A 25,543-nucleotide genomic window follows, 5' to 3' on the forward strand; every position below is an offset into this window, starting at 1 on the left:
CACACTTTTAATAGCATGACATACAGAATCAGGAGATACAGTGAATCAGATAGAAATTGAAATTTTCTGAGGCTCTTGGTGGTGTGTGCCTGTAATCCCAGCTATTCAGGAGCCTGAGGCAGGAGAATCGCTTGAACCTGGGAGGCAGAGATTGCAGTGAGCCGAGATCGTGCCACTGCAATCCAGCCTGGGCAACAGAGCAAGACTCCTCTCAAAAAAAAAAAAAAAAAAACATGCATTCTGATAAAAGAGCAGGCATTGTTGGGGCCACCACAATCCTCTATAGCTGCAGCAGCCATCTTATGATGAGTAAAAAGCCACCAATCCAAGGCTGGTGAAGAAATATAAAAGGAACCTGTGTCCTTATTGCCATCATTAAGCTACTATACTAGCCCTAGGCTGCCTTATAAAGAAAATCAATCCATATTTGGTTCAGCCACTATTAATCAGGTGTTACAACTGAAAACACTCCTAATAAATAGATATAGGCTAGAAGTACTAATGTGTCAAGTGTGGACAAACAAGCTAGCAGTACAGGGAGAGAAAGAAGCAGTGAAAGACCTGGGTAATCTGGCTGGGCGCAGAGGCTCACGCCTGTAATCCCAGCATTTTGGGAGGCCAAGGCAGGTAGATCATGAGGTCAAGAGATCAAGACCATCCTGGCCAACGTGGTGAAACTCCGTCTCTACTAAAAATACAAAAATTATTCAGGTGTGGTGGACAGGCCTGTAGTCCCAGCTACTCATGAGCCTGAGGCAGGGGAATTGCTTGAACCCAGGAGGCAGAGGTGGCAGTGAGCTGAGATCATGCCACTGCACTCCAGCCTGGGCAACACAGCAAGACTCCGTCTCAAAAAAAAAAAAAGACCTGGGTAATCCAAACTGAGATAAGCTACTGTGAATAAGCAAGAATCCACCATGGACTAGAAATCCCCAGCTTTTTATAGACTTCATTTTTTTTGAAGCAATTTTAGGTTCACAGCAAAATTGAGAAAAAGGTACAGAGATTTCCCATATATCCCAGTTTCCTACACATGCATAGCCTCCCCTGTTATCAACATCCCTACCAAATATAGTGATATATTTGTTATAATTGATAAACCTATATTGACACTACATATAGTTTACATTAGGGTTCACTCTTGGTGTTGTACATTCTATGTGTTTTCACAAATGTATAATGATGTGTCCACCATTATAGTATCATACAAAGTATAAATCTGTGCTTTGACTTTTTATCCTCACCCTCCCCCATTCAATCTCTAGCAATCACTCACCTTTTTACTATCTCCAAATTTGTGCCTCCAAATTATGCCAGAATGTCAAATAGTTGGAATTCTACAGTATGCAGCCTTTTCAAATTGGCTTCTTTCATTTAGTAATATTTATTTAAGATTCCTCCATGTCTTTTCATGGCTTTGTAACTCATTTCTTTTCAGTGGTAAATAATATTTCATTGTCTGGATGTACCACAGTTTAATTATCCACTCATCTACTGAAGGATATCTTGACTGCTTCCAAGTTTTGGCAATTATGAATAAAGCTGCTATAATAATCCATGTGCAGGTTTTTGTGTAGACATGTCTTCAACTTTTTGGATAGATAACAAGGAATAGAATTGCTGAATCATATAGTAAGAGTATGTTTAGCTTTGTAAGAAACTGTCTCCCAAAGTGGCTACGCCATTTTGTATTCCTGCCAATGAGAGTTCTTGTCGCTCCGGTATTGCTATCATTTGATCTTGTCGGTATTCAGAATTTTGGCCATTCAAATTGGTGAGCAGTGGTATTTCATTGTGGTTTTAATTTGCATTTCCCTGATGACCTATGATGTGGAGCATGTTTTCATATGCTTATTTTCCATCTGCATATCTTCTTTGGTGAGGTGTCTGTTAAGGTCCTTGGCCCATTTTTTAATTAGGTTGGTTTTCTTATTGTTGAATTTTCAGAATCCTTTGTATGTTTTGAATAACTGTCCTTTCTCAGATGTGTCTTCTGCAAATATTTTCTCCCAATCTCTGGCTTATCCTCTTATTCACTTGACATTGTATTTTGCAGAGCAGAAGTTTTAAATGTTGATAAAATCCAGCCTATCAATGATTTCCTTCATGAATTGTGCCTTTGTACTGTATTTAATAAGTCATCACCACATACAGGTCATTTAAGTTTTCTCCTATGTTATCTTCAAGGACTTTTATAGTTTTGCATTTCACATTTAGGTCTATGATCCATTTTGGGTTAACTTTTTTGTGAAGGGTGTAAGGTTTGTGACTAAATTCCTTTTTGTTTTGCATGTGGATGTCCAGTTGTTCTACCACCAAACTATCTTTACTTCATTGTATTTCCTTTGCTCCCTTGTCGTAAGTTATGATCAGTTGAGCATATTTGTTGGTCTATTTCTGGGCTGTCTATTCTGTGTCGTTGATCTATTTACCTATTCTTTTGCCAGTACCACACTGTCTGAATTACTATAGCTTTGTAGTAAGTCCTGAAGTCAGGTAGTGTCAATCATCCAATTCTGTTCTTCTCCTTCAATATTATATTAACTATTCTGGGTATTGGCTCTCCATATAAACATGAAAATTAGTTTGTTGATATCCACAGAATAACTTGCTTGGATTTAGATTGGGGTTGTATTGAATCTATAGATCAAGTTGGGAAGAACTGACATCTTGACAATATTGAATCTTCTTATCCATGAACATGAAATATCTTTCCATTGTAGTTCTTTGATATCTTTCATCAGAGTTTTGTAGCTTTCCATATACAGATCATAAAAATATTTTGTTAGACTATATTTATTTCTTCTTTTCAGTTCTAATGTAAATGATATTGTGTTTTTCATTTCAAATTCTTTTTGATCATTTGGTGTATAGGAAAGTGACTAACCTTTGTATATTAACTTTGGATCCTGCAACTTTACTATAATTATTTATTAGTTCCAGGATTTTTTTTGTCAACTTTTGCAAATTTTCTACATAGACACTCAAGTCATCTGTGAACAATGGCAATTTTATTTCTTGGTTCCCAATCTGTATATCTTTTATTTCTCCCTCCCGCACCCTTCCCCCACCCCCACATTTTTTTCTTATTGCATTAACTAGAATTATCAGTATGTTGTTGAGGAGTGGTGAGAGGGACACTTTTGCCTTGGTCTGATCTTGGAGGAAAAGCTCTGATTTCTCACCATTAAGGAAAATGTTAGCTGTAGGTTTTTTTGTAGATATTCTTCGTCAAGTTTAGGAAATGCTTCTCTATCCCTGGTTTACTGAGAATTTTTATCATGAATGGGTGTTTGGTTTGTCAAATGCTTTTTTTGAATCTATCGATATGATCATATGATTTTCCCATTTTACCCTATTGATGTGATGAATTAGATTAATTCATTTTCCAAAGTTGAATCAACCTTGAATAAAGGGATAAAAACCTAGGGTATATCCTATTTGGTCATGGTAGTAATTCTTTTTATACATTTTTTGATCCACTTTACTAATATTTTGTTGAGGACTTTTGCATGAGAGATATTGGTCTGTAGTTGTCTTATAATGTCTTTGTCTGGTATTGGTTTTAGAATAACATTTGCCTTATAGAATGAGTTGGAAAAGAACCCCTCCGCTTCTAGCCTCTGAAAGAGATTGTCAAGAATTGGTTTAATTTATTTCTTAAATGTTGGGTATAAATCACCAGTGAACCCATTTGGACTTGTTGCTTTCTGTAGGAAGTTATTATTATTGAGTCAATGTCTTTAACAGATACAGGCCTATTCCAATGGTCTATTTGTGCCTGTGTGAGTCTTGGCCGATTGTGACTTTCAAGGTCCATTTCATCTAGTTATCAAATTGTGGGCATAAAGCTCTTCCTAGTATTTCCTTATTAACCTTCTAATGTCCATGGGATTTGTAGTAATATCCTTTATTTCATTTCTTCTATCAACAATTTATGTCCTCTCTCTTTTTTCTTAGCCTGGCTAGAGACTTATCAGTTTTACTGTTCTTTTCAAAGAACCGGATTTTGGTTTCATTGATTTTCTCTATTAATGTCCTGTTTTAAATGTTATTGTTTTTTGTTCACTTATTTCTTTTCTTCTGCACAGTTTAAATTTTCCCTTTTTTTTTTTTTTTTTAGTTTCCTAAGGTTTTTTCTATCCTTTTACTTTTAATCTTATGTGTCTTTATATTTAGAGTGAGTTTCTTATAAACAAGAAGATGGATCTTGTTTTTGTAGATGGATCTTGTTTTTTGATTCACTCTGACAATCTGTGACTTTTAATTGGTTCATTTAGACTATTGATGTTCAAAGTGATTATTGATGAGTTGGATTACTGTCTACCATATTTGTTACTATTTTTCCATTTGTTTTCCTTGCTAGTTTTTTATTTGTTTTCCTTTGTTACTATTTTTGTCTTCCTCTCTTTTCCTGCCTTTGGTGGTTTTAACTAAGGATTTTATATCATCTATTTTCTCTTCTTTCTTAGCATTATTCATTATTATTCTTTTTACTTTTTTTAGTGGTTGCCCTAGAATTTGCAATATACACTTACAACTAACCCAACTCCATTTTCAAATAACACTACATCACTTCACAGGTAGTGTGAGTACCTTATAATACAAAATAATTCTAATTCATCTGCCCCATTTTTTGTATCATTGCTGTCATTCATTTCACCAAAATATAAGCACATATATATAAAAGAAAGACAGATGTTATATCTACATATGTAGATATATATAGCATACATCTATCTATAAATGAGATATATAATATATACCCATAGGCATACATAATCTAATATATTGTTACTATTACTTTTGAACAATTGAAAATAAGATAAATAGAAGCTTTTATCTGCACTTATTCCTCCTTCAGTGCTTTTCTTTTCTTTATGAAGATCTGAGTTTTTGACCTATATTATTTTCCTCTTCTCTAAAGAACTTTTTAAAACATATTTTGCAAGGCAGGACTGCTGGCAATAAATTTCCTTAATTTTTGTTTGAGAAACTCTTTATTACTCCCTCAATTTTGGGAGGTACAGAACTCTGGGTTGATGGTTTTCTTTTTTTTCCTCTCAACACTTTAAATATTTTATTTCACTCTCTTCTTGATTACGTGGCTTCTGAGGAAAGTCAAATGTAATTCATTGTTTCTCTACAGGCGAAATCCTCGTTGAGAATTGTTTCTAATCTTTAATTTTTTGTAGTTTAAAAATGATAAGCCTAAGTGTAATTTTTTGACATTCATCCCACTTGGTGTTCTCTGAGCTTCCTGGATCGGTACATTAATTTGGTAAAATTCTCAGTCTTTATTATGTTAAATATGACTTCTATTCCTTTCTCTCTTTCTTTTCCTTCTGGTATTCCCATCATGCCCATATTACACCTATTGCAGTTGTCCTACAATTCTTGGACATTCTTTTCTATTTTTTTTTTCAGTGTTTGTTCTCTTTGCTTTTCAGTTTTGGAGGTTGGTGTTGATATACCCACAACCTTAGAGATTGCTTCGTAAGTTGTGTCCAGTCTACTAGTAGGCACACCAAAGTATTCTTCATTTCTATTACAATATTTTTTTATCTCTAGCATTTTTTTTCATTCTTTCTTAGGATTTCCATCTCTCTGCTTACATTGCCCATCTGGTTTTGCATGCTAGTTCCTTTATCCATTAGTATATTAATCACTCTTGTTTAAAATTTCTGGTCTGATTCCAATATCCTTGCCACGTCTGGTGATTCCAATATCCCTGCCATGTCTGGTTCTGATCTCTCCTGTCTCTCTTCACATTGTTGTTATTTTGCTTTTTAGTATGCCTTGTATTTTTTTCTTGGTAGTTGAACATGATGTACTGAGTGAAAGGAACTGCCACAAGTAGACCTGTAAAAATGTGGTGGTAAGGTTGGGGGTGGAGGAAGAGGGAAAATGTCCTATCATCCTATGATTAGTCTTTCAGTGAGCCTATATACCTCTGGACTGGAAAGTGTTACAAATGTGTCTCAGGTGTTTCTCCCTCCTTAGATGGAACAGGATGGCTACACTTGGCTGGAGCTGGGTAGTTCCCTTCCTTCAAGTCAGTTAGGCTCTGAAGAAACCCCAGCAGGTTAGGCTCTGGTTAAATAGTTTTTCCTGAGAGCAGGCCTTGTTAAGAACAGAGTGCTCTGACATATCTTTAAATAGTTTTTCCCTCTCCTGCTACTGGAACCATCAAGTTTTTGTTTGTTTTGTTTTTTTCTAGTATTTACTATGAGAATCTGGTCAGGCTTCTGGAGGTAAAACTTACATAAATGTTGCACCTGATCTGCCCTGCACCTGTGGCTGGCTCACCCTGGAGTTTTTAACTCTCAGACTTGTCCACACTGAGCTTCCAGCAAGTAGTCAATTACAGTTCAGATTTCCTACCTTGGCACTGGTTCTCATGGTGGTTTCCACTCCTAAGTCTACACACCAGTAAGCTAAGACTTCCTGTATTTACCTGTGTGCTCCTATTTTGGGGGCAGCAGTTTGCCCTGTGTCTTCACCTCTCTTAGATATCCAAGAAGAGTTGTTGATTTTTTAGTGTGTTCAACATTTTACTTGTTAGAATGGAGTAGAAACTTCAAAGCTCCTTACCTGTGAAATGGGAAATGAGAAGTTGATCCCCAGCTTTTTCATAAATAATGTAGTATTTTTTTAATGTCAAAAGAATGTCAGGAATCTACTTCCCCAATTCACATATATAATAATAACAGCCTCTATTTGTTGAGCACTTACTATGTGTCACGCAGTGTTCTAAGTGTCATATATATATATGTATATGTATATATCTATATAAAAATACATATTTTTAAATTCTTCGTGTTAGAATTTTAATTAGAAGTAGAAATATAGGCCACTTTCTATCTCTGTGATTTTGACCTCTCTTTCAAACACAATTCTGGTATGTGTTCTTTCTTAATAAAATATAGAATAGAATAGTAAAATAAAATAAAAATAATAGAGTAAAATAAAATATTAAAATTCTACCAATTCTTTAAGACCTAGTTGAAATATCATTTTCTAACTCCATCACTAGCCCTGACTCACCCAGGGAATCTCCAGGGTCATGATTCCTTGTTCTTTCCTCCTACTATCATATAATTTTATTATGGCACTTATGAGATTGTATCATAGGTCTTCACTGGGACATTGCCTTCACGAGATTATGGATTCCTTAAGGGCAACAACTTTTTATTTTCTCAGCTTATAACAAAGGAAATATACCATAAACATTTAAGGAATTAGTCTCATCACTATATGACCTGCTAAATTTGTTTCTCCCAGACAAGATTTCTATTGCTTCCCAGTAACAAAAATTAAAGGCTTCTGCATTAGAAAAAAGAAAATTGTAAAATTTGTCAGAATCTGGTTTTTGCACTGGCATTTTAATCATTTGCTTTTAATATTCTTCCTCAAATAGAGGGGTTGACTGACCATAAGTTGGTCTCCTTACCAGGGAAAATGGTGTATCTTCAAGGAATGCGGCATAAGGATTATGAGTGTGACTTGGAGATGGACCAGAGTTTCGGTTTAGTTCTAACACCCATTGGCTGTGTGACTTTCAGCAAGTTATAAAAGCTGAGTTTTCTCATTTGTAAAATGAGAAATAGTGTCTGCTCGTGGGGTTGTTGTGAGGATTAAATAAGTTAATACATATAAACAATGTAACATAGTGCTTAGCATACATACAATAAGTGCTTAATAAATATTATTTGTTAAGACATGACACCCTATCTTAGGCTGGTTTTCCTGAAGCAGGTCCTGGGACAAGGATTTATGTACAAGTAATTCATCAAATAAGTTCTCAAGAAAGAAAGAAAAAAAAGTTACGGGAGGAAGGTGGACAACAGAAGAATCTAAGCAGGGATATGAGTACAGGCAAAGTCCCACGGGGGCAGCATCAAGTTGGTCCACAGGGGTCTCCAGTGTGTACATTACACCTCAGAACTGGTCCCAACCCAAAGTGAAGGAATTCAAATTTCATATTGCTGCACTGTCAGTCATCGGCTATGTACCACTTCAGAGGATGTAAAGTACCTTCTGGCTCTCTGTGTAAGTGGGTAAAATAGCTCTAGTAGTCTGAAGACTGTCCTCCAAAGAAAAGTTGCAGGTATGGGCCTTTGCAAGCAAAGGCACGTTATGCAGAAAGATGGAATACACAGGAACACTCAAAGAGATATGAGGGGATTTGGGCAGTGCACCATACTCCAAGGTATAATCAACCAGGCAAAACATAACTACCCATTGCATGGCATAATGACAAATACACACAGGTTCAAATCCCATCTCCTCCCTTTTCCTAGCTATACAAACTTTGACAATTTACTTAATATCTCTGGGTATCTATTTCACCTTTTGTAGAAAGGGGATAATACCTATCTCAAAGAGTGATTATGAAAATTAAATAAGTTCATGTAAAGTAACTATCAAAATATCTGAGAGTTATCAGGCAACTCTCAGAATATAGTTATCAGAATATCAGACATAGTTATATAGTTATCAGAATATTAGACATACTCAAATATGCTCTGTAAATATTAGTTCTCCCTAATCTTTATAGGATTTCTTATATATAAAAAAGAATGGATTGTAGACTACGAATTGAGGAATCTGTAAGTACTTTCTCCTGGCATAACATTCTTTGGACAAACTCTCTTCAAAGCAATTTTGTTCAAAGGCTATTTCTCCTTGTGACTTTTTCAATTCTTCTGATTATACAAAGATAAATATTTAAATTTAAGAACCATATGTTAGAATATTTCTGAGGCATCCGCTAAACTTACAGCTTCTAAGAAGAAAGAGGTGCCTTAAGCTCAGGGTATAGCTGGTGTACAAATAGCAGCAACAGAAGCAGCGGCTAGAGAGAGTAAGGAGAGGTTGGTGCAGTGCTGGTGAGCAGAAAGCCATGAGAAGAGATCACATGGGGCTAAAAGTCAAATGTCTCCAGTTTAAGTTTTGCCAGTAAGTCAGTTACCTTCCTTGGACATCAGTATTCTCATCTGTAACATCAGTGGTTGAATTAGATGGTCTCTAAGGTATTTTCCAGCATGAAAATTCTCTCATATGGATATTCAAAATCTCAGCTCTTAAATCCTGGATCTAGAAGATTTCCTGTTATGGTAAAAAGGGTATAAAAGTTCAGAGACGGGAAACAACAGGCTAGATTGCTCAGGGGAGTCTTCATAAAGAAGTAGAATGTAAGCTGGATAGAATTAGAAAAATGAGTATGGTCAAGGGGACAGTAGTGGAAAGTAAAAGTAATTTTCCACAAATTTTGACTAGAGAAAAAGATTTATCATAGGTAATATTGGGAGATAAAACTGGAAATGATAATTTGGAACTACATTATGATGAATTCTGAATAGCAAGTAAAGGATTGTGCCAACCTAAAGGTAATGATGAACTCTTGAAGAACTTGAGAAAGAAAAGTTAGTATTATACATTAGGTAATTTGATGTTGTGCAAGACTGGACTGGAAGATAGTGCTAAGAAATCTTTAAGAAGGCTGCCAAATTGTCCAGTTATGAGATGAAATGAGGGTTTTTACCATTTTGTTAATCTGTAGAGAGGTTAAACAGAGCACAGTCCTCTGTGGACTGGAATAATCTCCAACAGTTTATCTATACATAGAGAATCTGTAAATTTCCCTTTGTTCATGTAAGACTGTATTGCCCTTTATACATATCATCACCTCCCCCTGATAGGTTTGAATGTGCAAATTTAGGAGTAGGAGCAGGAAAGAGCTGAAGCACTACTTTGTAGAATAGACAGAAAGTATTTGGAGTTCCAGAAATTTAATAATCCTAGAAGGAAGGGGTAAAAAGCAGAGAATGAGGAAAGGTGAGAGGAAAACTGGACACTAAGTAGGAAGAAAGGCAGGCCAGTGAGAAATTCTTAATGGTGGGATTCCCAAGAATGTACAAAAATAGGTGACTTCACATTGTTTCCTGTTTAGTGTACTTAGTATATTAAAATGGCAAAAACAGGGCCAGGCATAGTCGCTCATCCCTGTAATCCCAGCACTTTGGAAGGCCAAGGCAGGTGGATCACTTGAGGTCAGGAGTTTGAGATCAGCCAGGCCAACATGGTGAAATCATATCTTTACTAAAAATACAAAAATTAGCCAGGTGTGGTGGCACACTCTTGTAATTCCAGCTACTTGGGAGGCTGGGGTAGGAGGATCGCTTGAACCCAGGAGGCATAGGTTGCTGTGAGCTGAGATCTTGCCAGTGCACTCCAGCCTAGACAACAGAGCAAGACTCTGTCTCAAAATAAATAAATAAATGAATAAATAAAATGGCAAAAACAAAACTGAAACACATCAAACCCTGCCATTTTCCTTTTCAGAGTTTGGAACTGATTTGGAAATAATCATAGGAGTCAGACAGATTATAAAAATATTCAGCACCATATATGCTGAAGCTAAATTAATAAGTATGGCTTGACCTCAAGTCACAAATGGGATTTCTAATGCTTCTTACCAAGTGTAGAGCTCATAGAGACACTCCCTGTTTCACAGATACCTGCATCTCACTAGGTACAAAGGGAATCCCAGCCTCACATAAGTTGGCACTAGGAATAGGGAAGAGAGACTGGTTTCTGGATCTGCCTCTAGAAGGCAAGACATGATCCTGAACCACATGTGCTTAGCACAAGGAATCCAGAGCACAAGGAATACACACACTACAGATAGAGAGATCCGAAAGGAAAGAGGAAGAAACTAAGCCTCACATAATAAATTCCAACTTATTTATATCTCAGGTTCTGTGTTAACAGTGAATAGTTTATAATAATTAAAATCCAATGTTGCCTTCCGAAAATTGTATAAGGATAAGTAACTCAGTTTTTGAGTTCAAAAAGAGGCTGTTTTCATTTTTTTAAATAAAACGTTTACAAATATTATTTATTCTGGAAATAAAAAATGAAATCATAGACCACATATCTACCTCAGTAAGAATTCAAATTTTCTCATAAAGAAAATGACTATTACTCTCTTAGCATGTAACTGACTCATGATTTAAAAGTCCAGTGACAGGAGACCTCTCTGTTACCATGGCAATCAGAAGTCCTGACTCTCTTGGGAGAATTCAGTGTTAATGGAGCTAGAGAGTAGAATGATGATTACCAGAGGGTGGGAACATGGGAGGATGAAGAGAGGTTGGTTAATGGGTACAAACACACAGTTAGGTAGAAGGAATAAGTTCTAATGTTCAGTAGCAGCATAGTAGGATTACTACAGTTAACAGTAATTTATTGTATATTTCAAAAGAGCTAGAGGCCGGGCACAATGGCTCACACTTGTAATCCCAGCACTGTGGGAAGCCAAGGCAGATGGATCATCTGAGGTCAGGAGTTCGAACCAGCATGGCCAACACAGTGAAACCCTGTCTTTACTAAATACAAAATTAGCTGGCATGGTGCATACCTGTAATCCCAGCTACTTGGGAGGCTGAGGCTACAAAAAAAAAAAAAAAAAGATTTAAAATGTTTCCAACACACACACACAAAAAATGATAAATATTTGAGGTGATGGATATTCTAATTACCCTGATGTGATCATCGTTATGCATGTACCAGAATATCACATGAAGCTCATAAATATGTACAATTACTATTTCACAATAAAAAAGAGAGAAAAACAAATATGGTGTTATTCTGACAGTAGTATCGTGCAAACACAAGTTTGTTATGTTGGATACATTTTTCTATTACACACTAAACAAATACGTAACAACTGATTTTTTTATAGTTCTTTTTTGACCCGGTAACAGACAAGGAAACTCATTCCTTTTGAGTGACTCAAGTGAGCCTGTTTGCCTGAGTTGAATTAAATCTAGGTTTGACTCACTTAGCACAGTCTTTTCTGATTTGTGACAAGCCTGCTTCTGCTGGAATGTCTACCTGAGGTTGATGGAGGCAGTGGCCCTTGTAGCTGGACCAGCTGACCTGGAAACTGTAATATGTAGACTAGTTATGGAAGGGGGTGTCTTTGAGGCCACCAGAGCAGCTTCTCACTTTCCTCTTTTAGAAGAGTATTAGAAACTCAACCAGGGGGATAGATGGAAAACAAGACAAGGATATACATTTATCTCCAATTTTGAGGTTCCTGCGACACCAGGAAAAATTAGGGAGAGACCGTTATAAATATTCACCTTTTTTCACCAGGCCACATGTGCCCATTGCCTGAAGGGAGTTTTTTCTAACTGCTTTGGCAAAGAGGAATTCTCTCCCTTCCAAATGTATAACTGAGAGTTTCCTGAGTTTTTTAAGGTTATAATAGCACCTCCTCAAAATAAACACTTCCCCAAACAATACAGGGGATCTAAGTCCACCAGGCTTCTTCAACATTTCAAAGGCCTTGGACAAGCTTCTGTTTAGGCATTGTGAAAAGCTGTTATTTTGGTTAAAATGATAATCATTCTTTATTCGTTTAGTCAACCAGTCAAAAACAATTTCCTGAGCCCAAGTTCTGTGGGATGGGAGCATACTTGGTTTTCTTGGAGCCACCAAAGCTGGAGTTCAGGGAGAAGCAGGGAGCAAGAGGAAGGGAGGGTCAGTGAGGGCAAGACTGCATAGGATGTATTTGTTAATACCCAGTCTATTCACTCCAGATAATCACAGCTTCCCAGAGCTGCCAGTGTGTAAGAGCTCCTTTCCTAATTCTATCAATGTACAATTATCCTGTAATATTCCTGAGAAAATGGAAGGAAGGTGTGGTGCGCTGTCCAAGAGAACAGTGTCTGAGCACATATGATAAAGCCTCTATCTTGAGGATGTTGCCAAGAATTCAACATCATATCCTTTTGTCTGAACTCTTAAAGACATTTTCTGCTATTGTTCAGTCCTTTTTGAGGGTTTCTGATGAGTCCTGGCATCTTTTGCTTTAAGATAAGACATTCTTAATTCAATAACATCTCCTAACCTAATCTTCTTTCTCCTTTTTATAGAAACTTATTACATTACTTGCCTAGTAAAACAGCATTGCCTTGTGATGGAGTGATTACATCCATGGGCTCTGGGATAAGAATGCTGGGTTCAGATCCTGACTTTACCAGTTACTAGCCGTGTGATATTCGCAAGTTACTTAAATCTGTGTGCCTCAGTTCCTCCACACATAAAATGAAGGTAATATGCATACTGGCCTTACAGAGTTGCAGTGAGGGTTAAGTGAGCCAATCTGTGCTCTGGTAAGAACTGAATAAATGCAAACTATTAACGTGATTCACTCTGCCTCAATAATAACCAGCAAACTACCAGATAAAGTTTTTGATATGCTTGTATGGAAAGAAATTTTATTATTTCTTTACTGGACAGTATTTTTTTAGGTAAATAATTTGATTTCTAAATTTATCAAAGTCTTTAAAATCTTTTATTTGGACCTCCAACCTATCTTAACTAATTTGCTGTTATTTACATTTAACTATCTTATCATCTCTTGCATTATTTATACCATTGTAATGATGATACATTGCTTTGTAAAAATAAAAGACATTAGTATTACTGTATCTGTTCATTTTATTATGGATTTTTATTAATTTTCACATTCTACTCTACAGAAAATATAAAGTATATGTCTATGTTTAGGAAATTCATCAAAATTAGAAAGTATAGAAAATGTGTCCCCAACATACTTAAGGTAATAAAAGCCATCTGTGACAAACCCACAGCCAACATTATACTGAACAGGGAAATGTTGAAAGCATTCCCCTTGAGAACTAGAACAAGACAAGGATGCCCACTTTCACCACTTCTATTCAACACAATACTGGAAGTCCTAGCCAGAGCAACAAGACAAGAAAAATAAAGGGCATCCAAATTGGTAAAGAGGAAGTCAAACTGTCACTGTTTGCTGATGACATGATCGTATATCTAGAAAACCCTAAAGACTCATCTAAAAAGCTAGAACTGGTCAAAGAATTCATCAGAGTTTTGGGACACAAAATTAATGTACACAAATCAGTAGCTCTCCCATATAACGACAGTGACCAAGCTGAGAATCAAATCAAGAACTCAACCCATTTTACAATAGTGCAAAAAAATTAAAATAGTTAGGAATATACTTAACCAAGGAGGTGACAGACTTCTGCAAGGAAAACTACAAAACACTGCTGAATAAATCATACATGACACAAACAAATGAAAACACATCCTATGCTCATGGATGGGTAGAATCAATATTATGAAAATGATCATACTGCCAAACACAATCTACAAATCCAATGCAATTCCCATCAAAATACCACCATCAGTCTTCACAGAACTAGGAAAGCAATCCTAAAATTCATATGGAACCCAAAAGAAGCCTGCATAGCCAAAGCAAGACTAGGCAAAAAGAAAAAACCGAGAGGCATTACATTACCTGACTTCAAACTATACTATAAGGCCATAGTTACCACCACAGCCTGGTACTAGTATAAAAGCAGGCATATAGACCAATGGAACAGAATATAGAACTTAGAAATAAACCAAAATACTTAAAGTCAACTGATGATCAACAAAGCAAACAAAAAAAGTGGGGAAAGGACACCCTATTCAACAAATGGTGCTGGCATAATTGGCAAGCCACATGTTGAAGAATGAAACTGGGTTCTCATCTTTTACCTTATACAAAAATCAATTCAAGATAGATCAAAGACTTAAATCTTTGAACCTGAAACCATAAAAATTCTAGAAGATAACTGCAGAAGAACCCTTCTAGACATTGACTTAGGCAAAGACTTCATGACCAAAAACCCAAAAGCAAATGCAACAAATACAAAAATAAATTGTTGGGACTTAATTAAACTAAAAACTTCTGTGCAGCAAAGAAATAATCAGCAGAGTAAACAGACAACCCACAGAGTGGGAGAAAATCTTTGCAATCTATACATCTGACAACGGACTAATATCCAGAATCTACAACAAACTCAAACAAATCAGCAAGAAAAAAAAACAGTCCCATCAAAAAGTGGGCTAAGGAAATGAACAGACAATTCTCAAAAGAAGATATGCAAATGGCCAACAAACATATGAAAAAATGCTCAACATCACTAATGATCAGAAAAATGCACATCAAAACTACAATGCAATACCTCCCTACTCTTGCAAGAATGGCCATAATCAAAAAAAAAAAAAAATAGATGTTGGCATGGATGTGGTGAAAAGGGAACACTTTTACACTGCTGCTGGGAATGTAAACTAGTACAACCACTATGGAAAACAGTGTGGAGATTTCTTAAAGAACTAAAAGTGGGCCGGGTGCGGTGGCTCACACCTGTAATCCCAGCACTTTGGGAGGCTGAGGTTGGCAGATCACGAGGTTGGAGTTCAAGACCAGCCTGATCAACATGGTGAAACCCTATCTCTACTAAAAAAAAAAAAAAAAAAAACATACAAAAATTAGCCGGGCATGGTGGCATGCACCTGTAATCCCGGCTGCTCAGGAGGCTGAGGCAGAAGAATTGCTTGAACCCTAGAGGCAGAGGTTGCAGTGAGCCGAGATCGCACCACTGCACTCCAGTCTGAACGACAGAGTGAGACTCCATCTTAAAAAAAAAAAAGAACTAAAAGTGGAGCTACCATTTGACCCAGCAATCCCAGCAATACCACTCCTGGATATCTATCCAGAGGAAAATAAGTCATTATATGAAAAAGATACTTACACATACATGTTTATAGCAGCACAATTTGCAATTGCAAAATATGAAACTAGCCCAAATGCCCATCAATCAACCAGTGGATAAAGAAAATGTGAGAGAGAGATATATATATATATACACACACACATACCTACGTACATACACACACACCATGGAATACTACTTAGCCATAAAAAGAAATAAAATAATGACATTTGCAGCAGCCTGGATGGAATTGGAGACCACTATTCTAAGTGAAGTAACTCATGAATGGAAAACCAAACATCGTATGTTCTCACTCATGAATGGGAGCTAAGCTATGAGGATGTAAAGGCATAAGAATGACACAATGGACTTTGGGGGCTTGGGGTAAAGAGTGGGGGCTGAGGGATAAAAGACTACACATTGGGTACAGTGTACACTGCTCAGGTGGTTGGGTGCGCTAAAATCTCAGAAATTATAATTAAAGAACTTATTCATGTAAACAAACCCCACCTGTTACCCAAAAACCTATTGAAAAAAAAAAAATCCCTGCTGTCAAGGAGCCCGTAGAATATCAACAATGACAGCAACAAAGACAATGTGTTCCAAGAGGAAAATGTGCAATGCATTTTATAAAATGATCTGATTTGACTCTTAGTCACTTTTATGATAACATATAATTAAACAATTATGTGAATTAGTCATGTATTTCCTCACGTAATATACCTTTATATAGTCAACATCCCATAGTCAGCCAATATTGATAAGTTTTAGAAACATATATAAAGAGAAAGAGAAGAAAAGCCTCTTGAACAAACCAACATTTGGGCCGGGAATAACTAAAGAAGAACAATGTGGTTATTCAGAAGTTTTGTTTTCCTCTTAGTTCTGTGCCTGCTGCACCAGTCAAATAGTTCCTTCATTAGGCTGAATAATAATGGTTTTGAAGATATTATCATTGTAATAGATCCTAGTGTGCCAGAAGATGAAAAAATAATTGAACAAATACAGGTAAGAACAAAATGGAATATCTTTCATTAATTTTTAGGTTTTTACTATTATTTTTAATTGACATATACTTGTACATATTTATGGCACAAAGTAATATTTCCATACATGTATACAATTTGTAAAGATCAAATCAGGGTAATCAGCATATTTAGCAACTCAAACATTTATCTTTGCATTGTGTTGGGAACATTATAATATTTCTCTTCCAGCTATTTTGAAATACGCAACAGATTATCAGTAACTTTAATTTTCCTATTCTACTATCAAATACTAGAACTTATTCCGTCTATATAACTGTGCTTTTGTACACATTAACCAACTTCTCTTTATTTCCCCTCCCTCCCCTATCCTTTGCAGCCTCTGATAAGTATCATTCTACTCTCTATCTCTGGAAGATACCCTGGTTTAGTTCCTACATATGCATAAGAACATGTGGTATTTATCTCTCTGTGCCTGGCTTATTTCACTTAACATAATGTCCTTCATACTCATCCATGCTGCCACAAATGAAGCAATTTCGTTTTTTTTCAGTGACTAAATAGTATTCATTTGTGTTTATATACCACACTTTATCCATTCATCTGTTGATGGACACTTGAGTTGACTTCACATCTTGGCCATCATGAATAGTGCTACAATAAACATGGAAGTGCAGATTGATGTCTTTTCCCTTGGATATATACCCACTAGTGGAATTGCTGAATCATGTGGTCATTCTACTTTTAGATTTTTGAAGAACCTCCATACTGTTTTCCATAAAGACTGTATTAATTTACATTTCCACCAACGGTATATGATAGGTCTCTTTCTCCACATCCTTGCCAGCACTTTTTTTTGTCTTTTTGATAATAATCATTCCAACTGGGCTGAGATGGTGTCTCATTCTGGTTTTGATTCGCATTTCCCTGATGATTAGTATTGCTGAGCACTTTTTCATATACTTGTTGAACATTTGTTTGTCTTCTTTTGAGAAATGTCTATTCAGATCATTTGCCCATTTTAAAATATTATTATTATTATCACTTTGTCTTTGAGGTTTTTGAGTTTCTTGTGTATTCTGGATAATAATCCATTGTTGGATGCATAATTAGCAAATATTTTTCCCAAGAATTGGAATGTCGGCCAGGCACGGTGGCTCTCACACCTATAATCCTAACACTTTGGGAGACCGAGGCGGTCAGATCATGAGGATAGGATTTTGAGACCAGGCTGGCCAACATGGTGAAACTCCATCTTTACTAAAAATACAAAAAATTAGCTGGATGTGGTGGCACATGCCTGTAATCCCAGCTACTCGGGAGGCTGAGGCAGGAGAATTGCTTGAACCCGGGAAGCAGAGTTTGCAGTGAGCTGAGATCACACCATTGCACTCCAGCCTGGGCAACAGAGCAAGACTCAGTCTCTGGAAGAAAAAAAAAAAAAAAGAATTGGGATGTCTTCTGTTTGAATTATGGAGAAGAAAACAAAGTTAATAGTTAATAATTACTATGGAAACTTCTGAGTCCTTCAGGAAGTTAAAAGCAGTGTGGTGCAGTGAGGACAATACGGTAATGGGCAGAGGGAGGTGAAGGTTTTAGACAGGGTTCTACACTGTCTCACCCCACAAGACAGAAGACAAAGCACAGGGCTCCCTGACGCTGAGTTTCTTGATCTGTAAGTTCGCAGTTGGACTCATTTGTTCTTTAAAATACTCTTTATTGAATGTTTATGACATGCTGAAGAGCACTAAAATTTTTTAAAAGCCTCTGGAACCATGCAGTGTATCTTCTTTTCAGAGACATAGTTCATAAGTAAATGGATCACAGGTCAGAAGGTAGTAGGTTGCTGTGGAGTAAAACAAATCGGGAAGGGGGATATGGAGTGTTAGGTGGGGCTGGGTTGGGGAAGAATGTGGGTTGCTGTTTCATGTAGGGAAGTCAGGGAAGGCCTCACTGATGATGTGTCAGCAGAGACCTGAGATGAGTGAGAGAAGAGCCCATTGAGAACTAGGGGAGAAAAACAGCATGGAGGTGAGAATTCGTTTGATATAACCAAGGAAACAGCTATGAATGAGCAGGAGGAAGCATAGGGTGAGCTGAAGTTAGAGAGGTGGCAGGGCCTAGACCACTGGAAAGACTTTGACTCTGTGATGAAAATCCATAGGAGGATGCTGAGCAGAGAAGGGTGTATTCTCATGCATATTCTAGAATCACTCTGACTGCAATATTGAGGAATGTAAAGAATTTCCACTTGTCCCCTATCCTCTATAAACTCTGTGGCATCTTACTGGCATAGAAGGACCCCAGGTAGGAAACTCTTGCAGGTGGGCAGTGATGGTGACTAGGAATAGGGAGGTTGTGGTAAAGATTGTTAAAGTGATATGATGGTTAAGATGTATAGGGGATAGGTGAGGGTAGGAAGGAAATATAAGAAGAGTCAAGGAAGAATTCAAGAGTTTTACTTGAACACTTGGAAGGATGAAATTGTCATCAGTTGAGAAGGGGAAGACTGCAAGTGGAGAAAATTTGGCATTTGGAAAATCAAGAGTTAATTGGTTGGGGCTTTTGGAATTTATATTACTTCTGAAACATCCATGTAGATCTGAATTCATGATGAAGGAATGAAAATTTGGGTGTAGATAACCAGGTTATCTACAGATGGAGAAGAGAAAGTCTCCAGGACTAAACCAAGGACACTGATTTCTGTTTCTTTCAAATATAACATTCTATGTAATAAAGAGTTTGGTGGTGCAGCCATGTAAATTATTTTTCCCTGTCCCTGATATCAGCATATATTAATTCCTTATATTTAATTTCTCCACTATTGTGTTCTGCTGCTCGTGGTTGGATCCTTCTGCATGTTTTAATTACCCGGCAGAAGGTGATAGGCATGACCTAAGTTTTAATCAAGTGATTTTGTGGCTGCCATTTGTCACTCACTCTCTATAAACTCTGTTACATCATGGAGATATTTGCTTAAAGGTACCTTTTAAATTTCATGAGAAGATAAAAATTCATTTTACTAAAGATGTTTCAAGAGTAATTAATGCAGCTGATTCTGAATGATAGGTTTTCAGTGTCCAGAGGACAGTAAATCAGTATCAAACTTTTCTTTACTCAGAAATCACTATTTGAAAGAATTACTTGGATGGGCAAAAATTTTGTACACATGGTCCTCTATAAGTACAAGCAGAAATTCAGTTGTTTACAGACGTGCCCAGATTTTACAATGTTTCCTGACATTTCTCCCAGCCCTCCACAAAATCTTCGCATTTAATATCTTGAAGAAACGCTGTGAAATACTATAACCCACATTTGACAGAAGAGAAAACCAGGGATCCGAAAAAATAAATGATTTTTCTAAGATCATATTAAGTATCACAGTCAGGAGTAAGAATCGCTTCAACCCAGGAGGCAGAAGTTGCAGTGAGCCGAGATTACACAACTGTATTCCAGCCTGGGTGACAGAGCAAGACTCTGTCTCAAAAAAAAAAAAAAAAAAAGAAGTGCCTTTCATCTTTGTACTTCCTCATGAGATAATAAGGTCTAGGGAGGGACTATTTCTTTTTCTTTTTTTCTTTAGAGACAGAGTCTCGCTCTCTCCCCCAGGCTGGAGTGCAGTAGTGCGATCTTGGCTCACTGCAACCTCTGCCTCCTGGGTTCATGCCATTCTCCTGCCTCAGCCTCCTGAGTAGCTGGGATTACAGGCGCCCGCCACCACGCCTGGCTAATTTTTTGTATTTTTAGTAGAGACGGGGTTTCACCGTGTGAGCCAGGACGGTCTTGATCTCCTGACCTCATGATCCACCCGCCTCAGCCTCCGGAAGTGCTTAGATTACAGGTGTGAGCCACCGCACCCAGCCTCTTTTATTAATGTTTAAGAAAATTCAGTTTTTATCCAAAATGAGTTCGTGTACCAAATATTAATAGTTTAGCTAATCATTGTTATATTCATTCATTATGTTATTTTTATTTCAATTCTTGCTTTTGAAAAACCCAAAACTTTAAAAATCCTTATGCCTTGTCTCTTTTCTTTACCTTTTGTTTTGTTTTGTTTTGCTGGATAATTTTTTAATAAAGTGAGGTTTACATCACTGATATTTAAGAATGGCTATATCCACAAAAGAAAACAAACCTTTTTGGCTAAGGGGTGAGGAAGTTAGAAAAAGCATGAGAAAGTGGAAACACAAGTGGGGTGAGGTGGGGCAGGAGAGGAAGTTTGCAGGCACCCCCAGCTCACTCCCTGCGGCAGCACCTATGACCCTACAGATCAAGGGGCCATGAATGACAGGGATTCAGATTTCTTTCTTTCTAGACTTTAGCCTAACCTTGACCTTTTGTTCCAGCACCAAACTAACAGAGCAGCACAGGCATTTCTAATCCAGTAGCAGTGTTATTTCCTCACCCAGGGCAGGTGTCTGGGCTGATGGGAGACCTTCAGGAATACCGCCTATCAGAAGGCACCACCGAAGGTCTCTGAGGTCCCTGAAGACCAACTGGTGCCCGTGATCTCCAGACAGACAGATATTTGACCTTTGTCTTCAATGACATTTGCATGTAAATAGACGTAAATAAAATCTCCATAATTTATGCTCAAGTCTAGGAAGGTGTGGCTCTCACCGTAGATTTTCTAATGACAAAAAAAGTGTAGTAGCTGTGTGCGGTTCTTGATTTTCACCCGGGTCTCACAGTAGTACAGAACATAATGGAGAAGTATTGCACACACGTTTAAAGTAAAACATGATACATTCACACTGTTTACAAGTACCGTAGTGATGCTCACTGCAAAAAAAAATCTCTTATTTAAACCTGAAATAAATGAAACACATCAACTACAATTATTTAGGCTATAAAAGTTCTAATGTCGCAGCAAAGGATATCTATAGAAAAAATATACTTCTAAGAAAATAGCTGAAACAATCTAAAGACATAAGGTGTGAAACGTTTAAAAATATATATCTTAAAACAAAATATTGCTCCAAACACTTGAAACTGAATTGTAAAAAACTCACCTGTCTAAATATAAAGGAGGTTGATGCAGCTGTGGCTCGCCGTCCTCTACAGTGGGGGATACAAAGAGAGACGAGGGGCCCAGGGCTGTAAGGACGTCAGGACCAGCCCAGAGATGAGAAGTCTTTCAGCAGAACTGCTGTCTCCGCCTGGCCCTCCGCAGCGGGAAAAGTGAGTGGGACGGGCCTGGGTTGCAGACCCCGCTGGTGATGGTCTGTTCTGGGATTTCTCAGAATCAGCAGACAAGGCATTAAGGCTGGGCCGCTGGCTGCAGGCGCACCCTCTGCAGGAGCCAGTGCTCACCTGTCCACGCGTCAGACACAGCTGCGAGCGCTTAGGGCTCCGGCTCAGGTTCTCCACCAGGATCTCCACCACGTGGTCCAGCTCGCCCAGATCGGACTTGCAGCTGGAGCTGGGGCCCGGGGTGGCCGGAGCCAAACCCTCGAGCCCTTCACAGGGGCCCGGCCCGGCCCGGCGCCCCCCATCATGCCTGTCAGTAACGTGTCCAGGTCGTAGTAGGGGCTGTCCACGCCTGAAAACAGCTCTTCCATGCAGCCGGGGTTTTAAGTCTCCAGCGTTTCAAATACCTGATCCGAGTGATTTGTGAAAGCTTCCTCTGTTTTCTTGAGGGCCATCCATCTCCCAGACGCTCCTCTACGGGGGCCTCAGCATCTGTGCTGAGCTGACTGGGCAAAGGTCAGAAACTGGGCCCTGTGCGTGCCGTCTCCCAAGCTAGAGGCAGGACGTGCCCCCTCCTGCTCCCACGCCGCGCGGCACAGGACCTCCATGAAGCCCAAGCGGTCGAGCGGCGCCCGCCCTGCAGCCTGGGGTGCCACTGAGCGCCACGTCCCATCTCCTCTTGGATCTGCCGGACCATGCTGGCAGTGAAGATTGAGCGGCACAGGTTGGGCTCCATGTGGCAAAGCTGCAGCTTCACCAGGGACATGTCCAGGAGGGACTGCCGCTGCAGGCTGTATGAGGACACTGTCTTCAAGCCGGCCAGGGCTCCCTCCACGTCTTCCTCGTGGCCAACACATTTCCCCTTCAGTCCTCGTACAAACATTGTGTCTTTGAGAGAACGGTTATCTGGGTCCTGCCGTCTCGTGCAGCCCACAAGAAAGCCACAGAAGAGGAGAGGCAGCAGAGATCCTCTATTCCAGCAAGCTGTCGAAGCCTTTGTCACGACGATCCTGTCTGACCCGCGAGGCCGCTCTCTGGGTTCTCTGCTCAGCCACCGCCGCTGCCGCCCACTTCCCGCCGCGGAGGGAGGAGCGCCCGCCAGCGCGGGGCCTTCTTTACCCTTTTAAAACAATCAACTCTGCTTAGGAAACTCGCCATAGTTTTACTTCCCATAAAAAGTTGGTGTGTCGGCCGGGCGTGGTGACTCATGTCTGTAATCCCAGCACTTTGGGAGGCTAAGGCGGGTGGATCACCTGAGGTCAGGAGTTCGAGACCAGCCTGGCTAATATGGCGAAACCCTGTCTTCACTAAAAAATACAAAAATTAGCTGGGCCCAGTGGCGGGCGCCTGTAATTCCAGATACTCGAGAGGCTGAGGCAGGAGAATCGCTTGAACCCGGAAGGCGGGGGTTGCAGTAAGCCTAGATTGAGCCATTGAACTCCAGCCTGGGAAACAGAGCAAGACTCCGTCAAAAAAAAAAAAAAAGAAGAAGTTTGTGTGTCTATATATGACCCACAGTGTCTTCTTTTGTTTTCTTTTTTTAACTTTTATTTTGGGTTCAGGGTCACATGTGAAGGTTTGCTGCATAGGTAAACTCGTGTCATGGGGGTTTGTTGTACAGATTACTTCCTCACCCAGGTATTAAGCCTAGCACCCAATATTATCTTTCTGTTCCTCTCTTTCCTCCCAACCTCCACCCCAACTCTCAAGTAGACTCCAGTGTCTGTTGTTCTCTTCTTTGTGTTCATGAGTTCCCATCATTTACCTCCCATTTATAAGTGAGAACATGTGGTATTTGGGTTTCTATTCCTGTGTTAGTTTGCTAAGGATAATAGCCTGCAGCTCCACCCATGTTCCGGCAAAATACATGATCTCATTCTTTTTTATGACTGTGTAGTATTCCATGGTGTATATGTACCACAGTTTTTTGTTGTTGTTGTTTGGTTTTTGTTTTTGTTTGTTTGTTTTTGAGACAGAGTCTCCATCTGTCACCATGCCCAGCTAATTTTTGTATTTTTAGTAGAGATGGGGTTTCACCATGTTGCACAGGCTGGTCTCAAACTCCTGACCCAAAGTGATCTGCCCACCTCGGCTTCCCTAGGTGCTGGAATTACAGGTATGAGCCACCATGCCTGGCCCTGGACCACACTTTTTAATCCAATCTGTTATTGATGGGCATTTAGGTTGATTCCATGTCTTTGCTATTGTGAATAGTGCTGCAACAAACATTCACATGCATGTGTGTCTTTCTGGTAGAATGATTTACATTCCTCTGAGTATATATCCAGCAATGGAATTGCTGGGTTGAATGGCAGTTCTGCTTTTAGCTCTTTGAGGAATCACCATACTGCTTTCCACAGTGGTTGAACTAATTTACACTCCCACCAACAATGTGTAAGTGTACCCTTTTCTCCTCAACCTCGCAAGCATCTTTTTTTTTTTTTTAACTCTTTAATAATACCCATTCTAACAGGTATGATATGATATCTCATGGTGGGTTTTTTTGGCGTTTCTTTAATGATCATTGATATTGAACTTTTCTTCACATGCTTGTTGGCCACATGTCTATCTTCTTTTGAAATGCATCTGTTCCTGTTCTTTGCCCACTTTTTAATACATTGTTTGTTTTTCTCTTGAAAATTTGTTTACATTCCTTATAAATGCTGGATATTAGACCTGTGTCAGATGCATTATTTGCAAATATTTTCTTCTATTCTGTAGGTTGTCTGTTTACTCTGTTGATAGTTTCTTTTGCTGTGCACAAGCTCTTAAGTTTAATTAGATTCCACTTGTCAATTTTTGCTTTTGTTGCAATTGTTTTAGGCATCTTTGTCATAAAATCTTTGCCTGTGTCTAGGATGGTATTGCCTAGGCTGTCTTCTAGGGTTTTTATAGTTTTCAGTTTTACATTTAAGTCTTTAAATCTATCTTGAGTTGATTTTTCTATATAGTGTAAGGAAGGGATCCAGCTTCAATCTTCTGCATATGGCTAGCCAGTTATCCCAGCACCATTGATTTAATAGGGAATCTTTTCCCCATTGCTTGTTTTTGTCAGTTTTGTTGAAGATTAGATGGTAGTGGATGTGCAGCCTTATTTCTGGGCTCTCTATTCTGTTCTGTTGGTCTAGGCCTGTTTTTATACCAGTACCATGCTCTTTGGGTTACTGCATCCCTGTGGTATAGTTTGAAGTCAGATAACATGATGCCTCCAGTTTTGTCCTTTTTGCTTAAGATTGCCTTGGCTGTTCAGGCTCTTTTTTGTTCCATGTGAATTTTAAAATAGTTTTTTTCTAGTGCTGTGGAAGATGTTGTTGGTAGTTTGATAGGAATAGCATTGAATCTATAAATTGCTTTGGGCAATATGACCATTTTAGTGATATTGATTCTTCCTATCCATGAGCATGGGATGTTTTCCATTAGTTTGTGTCTTCTCTGACACAATTTATTTGAGCAGTGTTTTGTAATTCTCATTGTAGAAAAGTTTCACCACCCTGGTTAGCTGTATTCCTAGGTATTTTATTCTTTTTGTGGCAATTGTGAATGGCATTTGATTGCCTATTTGATTCAGCTCTGGATTGGCTGTTGTTGGTGTATAGGAAGACTAGTGATTTTTGTACATTGAGGTTGTAGCCTGAAACTTTGCTGAAGCTATTTATCAGCTGAGGGAGCTTTTGAGCCAAGACTATGGGGTTTTCTAGATACAGAATTATGTCATAATCAAACCGGGATACTTTGACTCCCTCTCTTCCTATTTGGATGCCCTTT

At 38.5% G+C, this 25,543-nt stretch overlaps 1 protein-coding gene and 1 pseudogene across 2 annotated transcripts in view; one reads left to right on the top strand and one right to left on the bottom strand.

The window, feature by feature from the left end:
- The first annotated feature begins 16,346 nt into the window (after positions 1-16,346).
- The window catches only part of CLCA4 (chloride channel accessory 4), a 34,516-nt gene continuing 25,319 nt past the window's right edge, over positions 16,347-25,543 (top strand). The window contains exon 1 of one of the 2 annotated variants that reach the window (XM_025389478.1): positions 16,347-16,610. In XM_025389478.1, the coding sequence (XP_025245263.1) occupies positions 16,452-16,610 (159 nt within the window). In that variant the 5' untranslated portion in view covers positions 16,347-16,451. The remainder of the gene's footprint in view (positions 16,611-25,543) is intronic. The other variant, XM_025389479.1, reaches the window with a different exon arrangement.
- LOC112632716 lies at positions 21,026-22,661 on the bottom strand (annotated as a pseudogene).

This window comes from Theropithecus gelada, chromosome 1 (assembly GCF_003255815.1).
Source record: "Theropithecus gelada isolate Dixy chromosome 1, Tgel_1.0, whole genome shotgun sequence".
NCBI classification, from domain to species: Eukaryota; Metazoa; Chordata; class Mammalia; order Primates; family Cercopithecidae; genus Theropithecus; species Theropithecus gelada.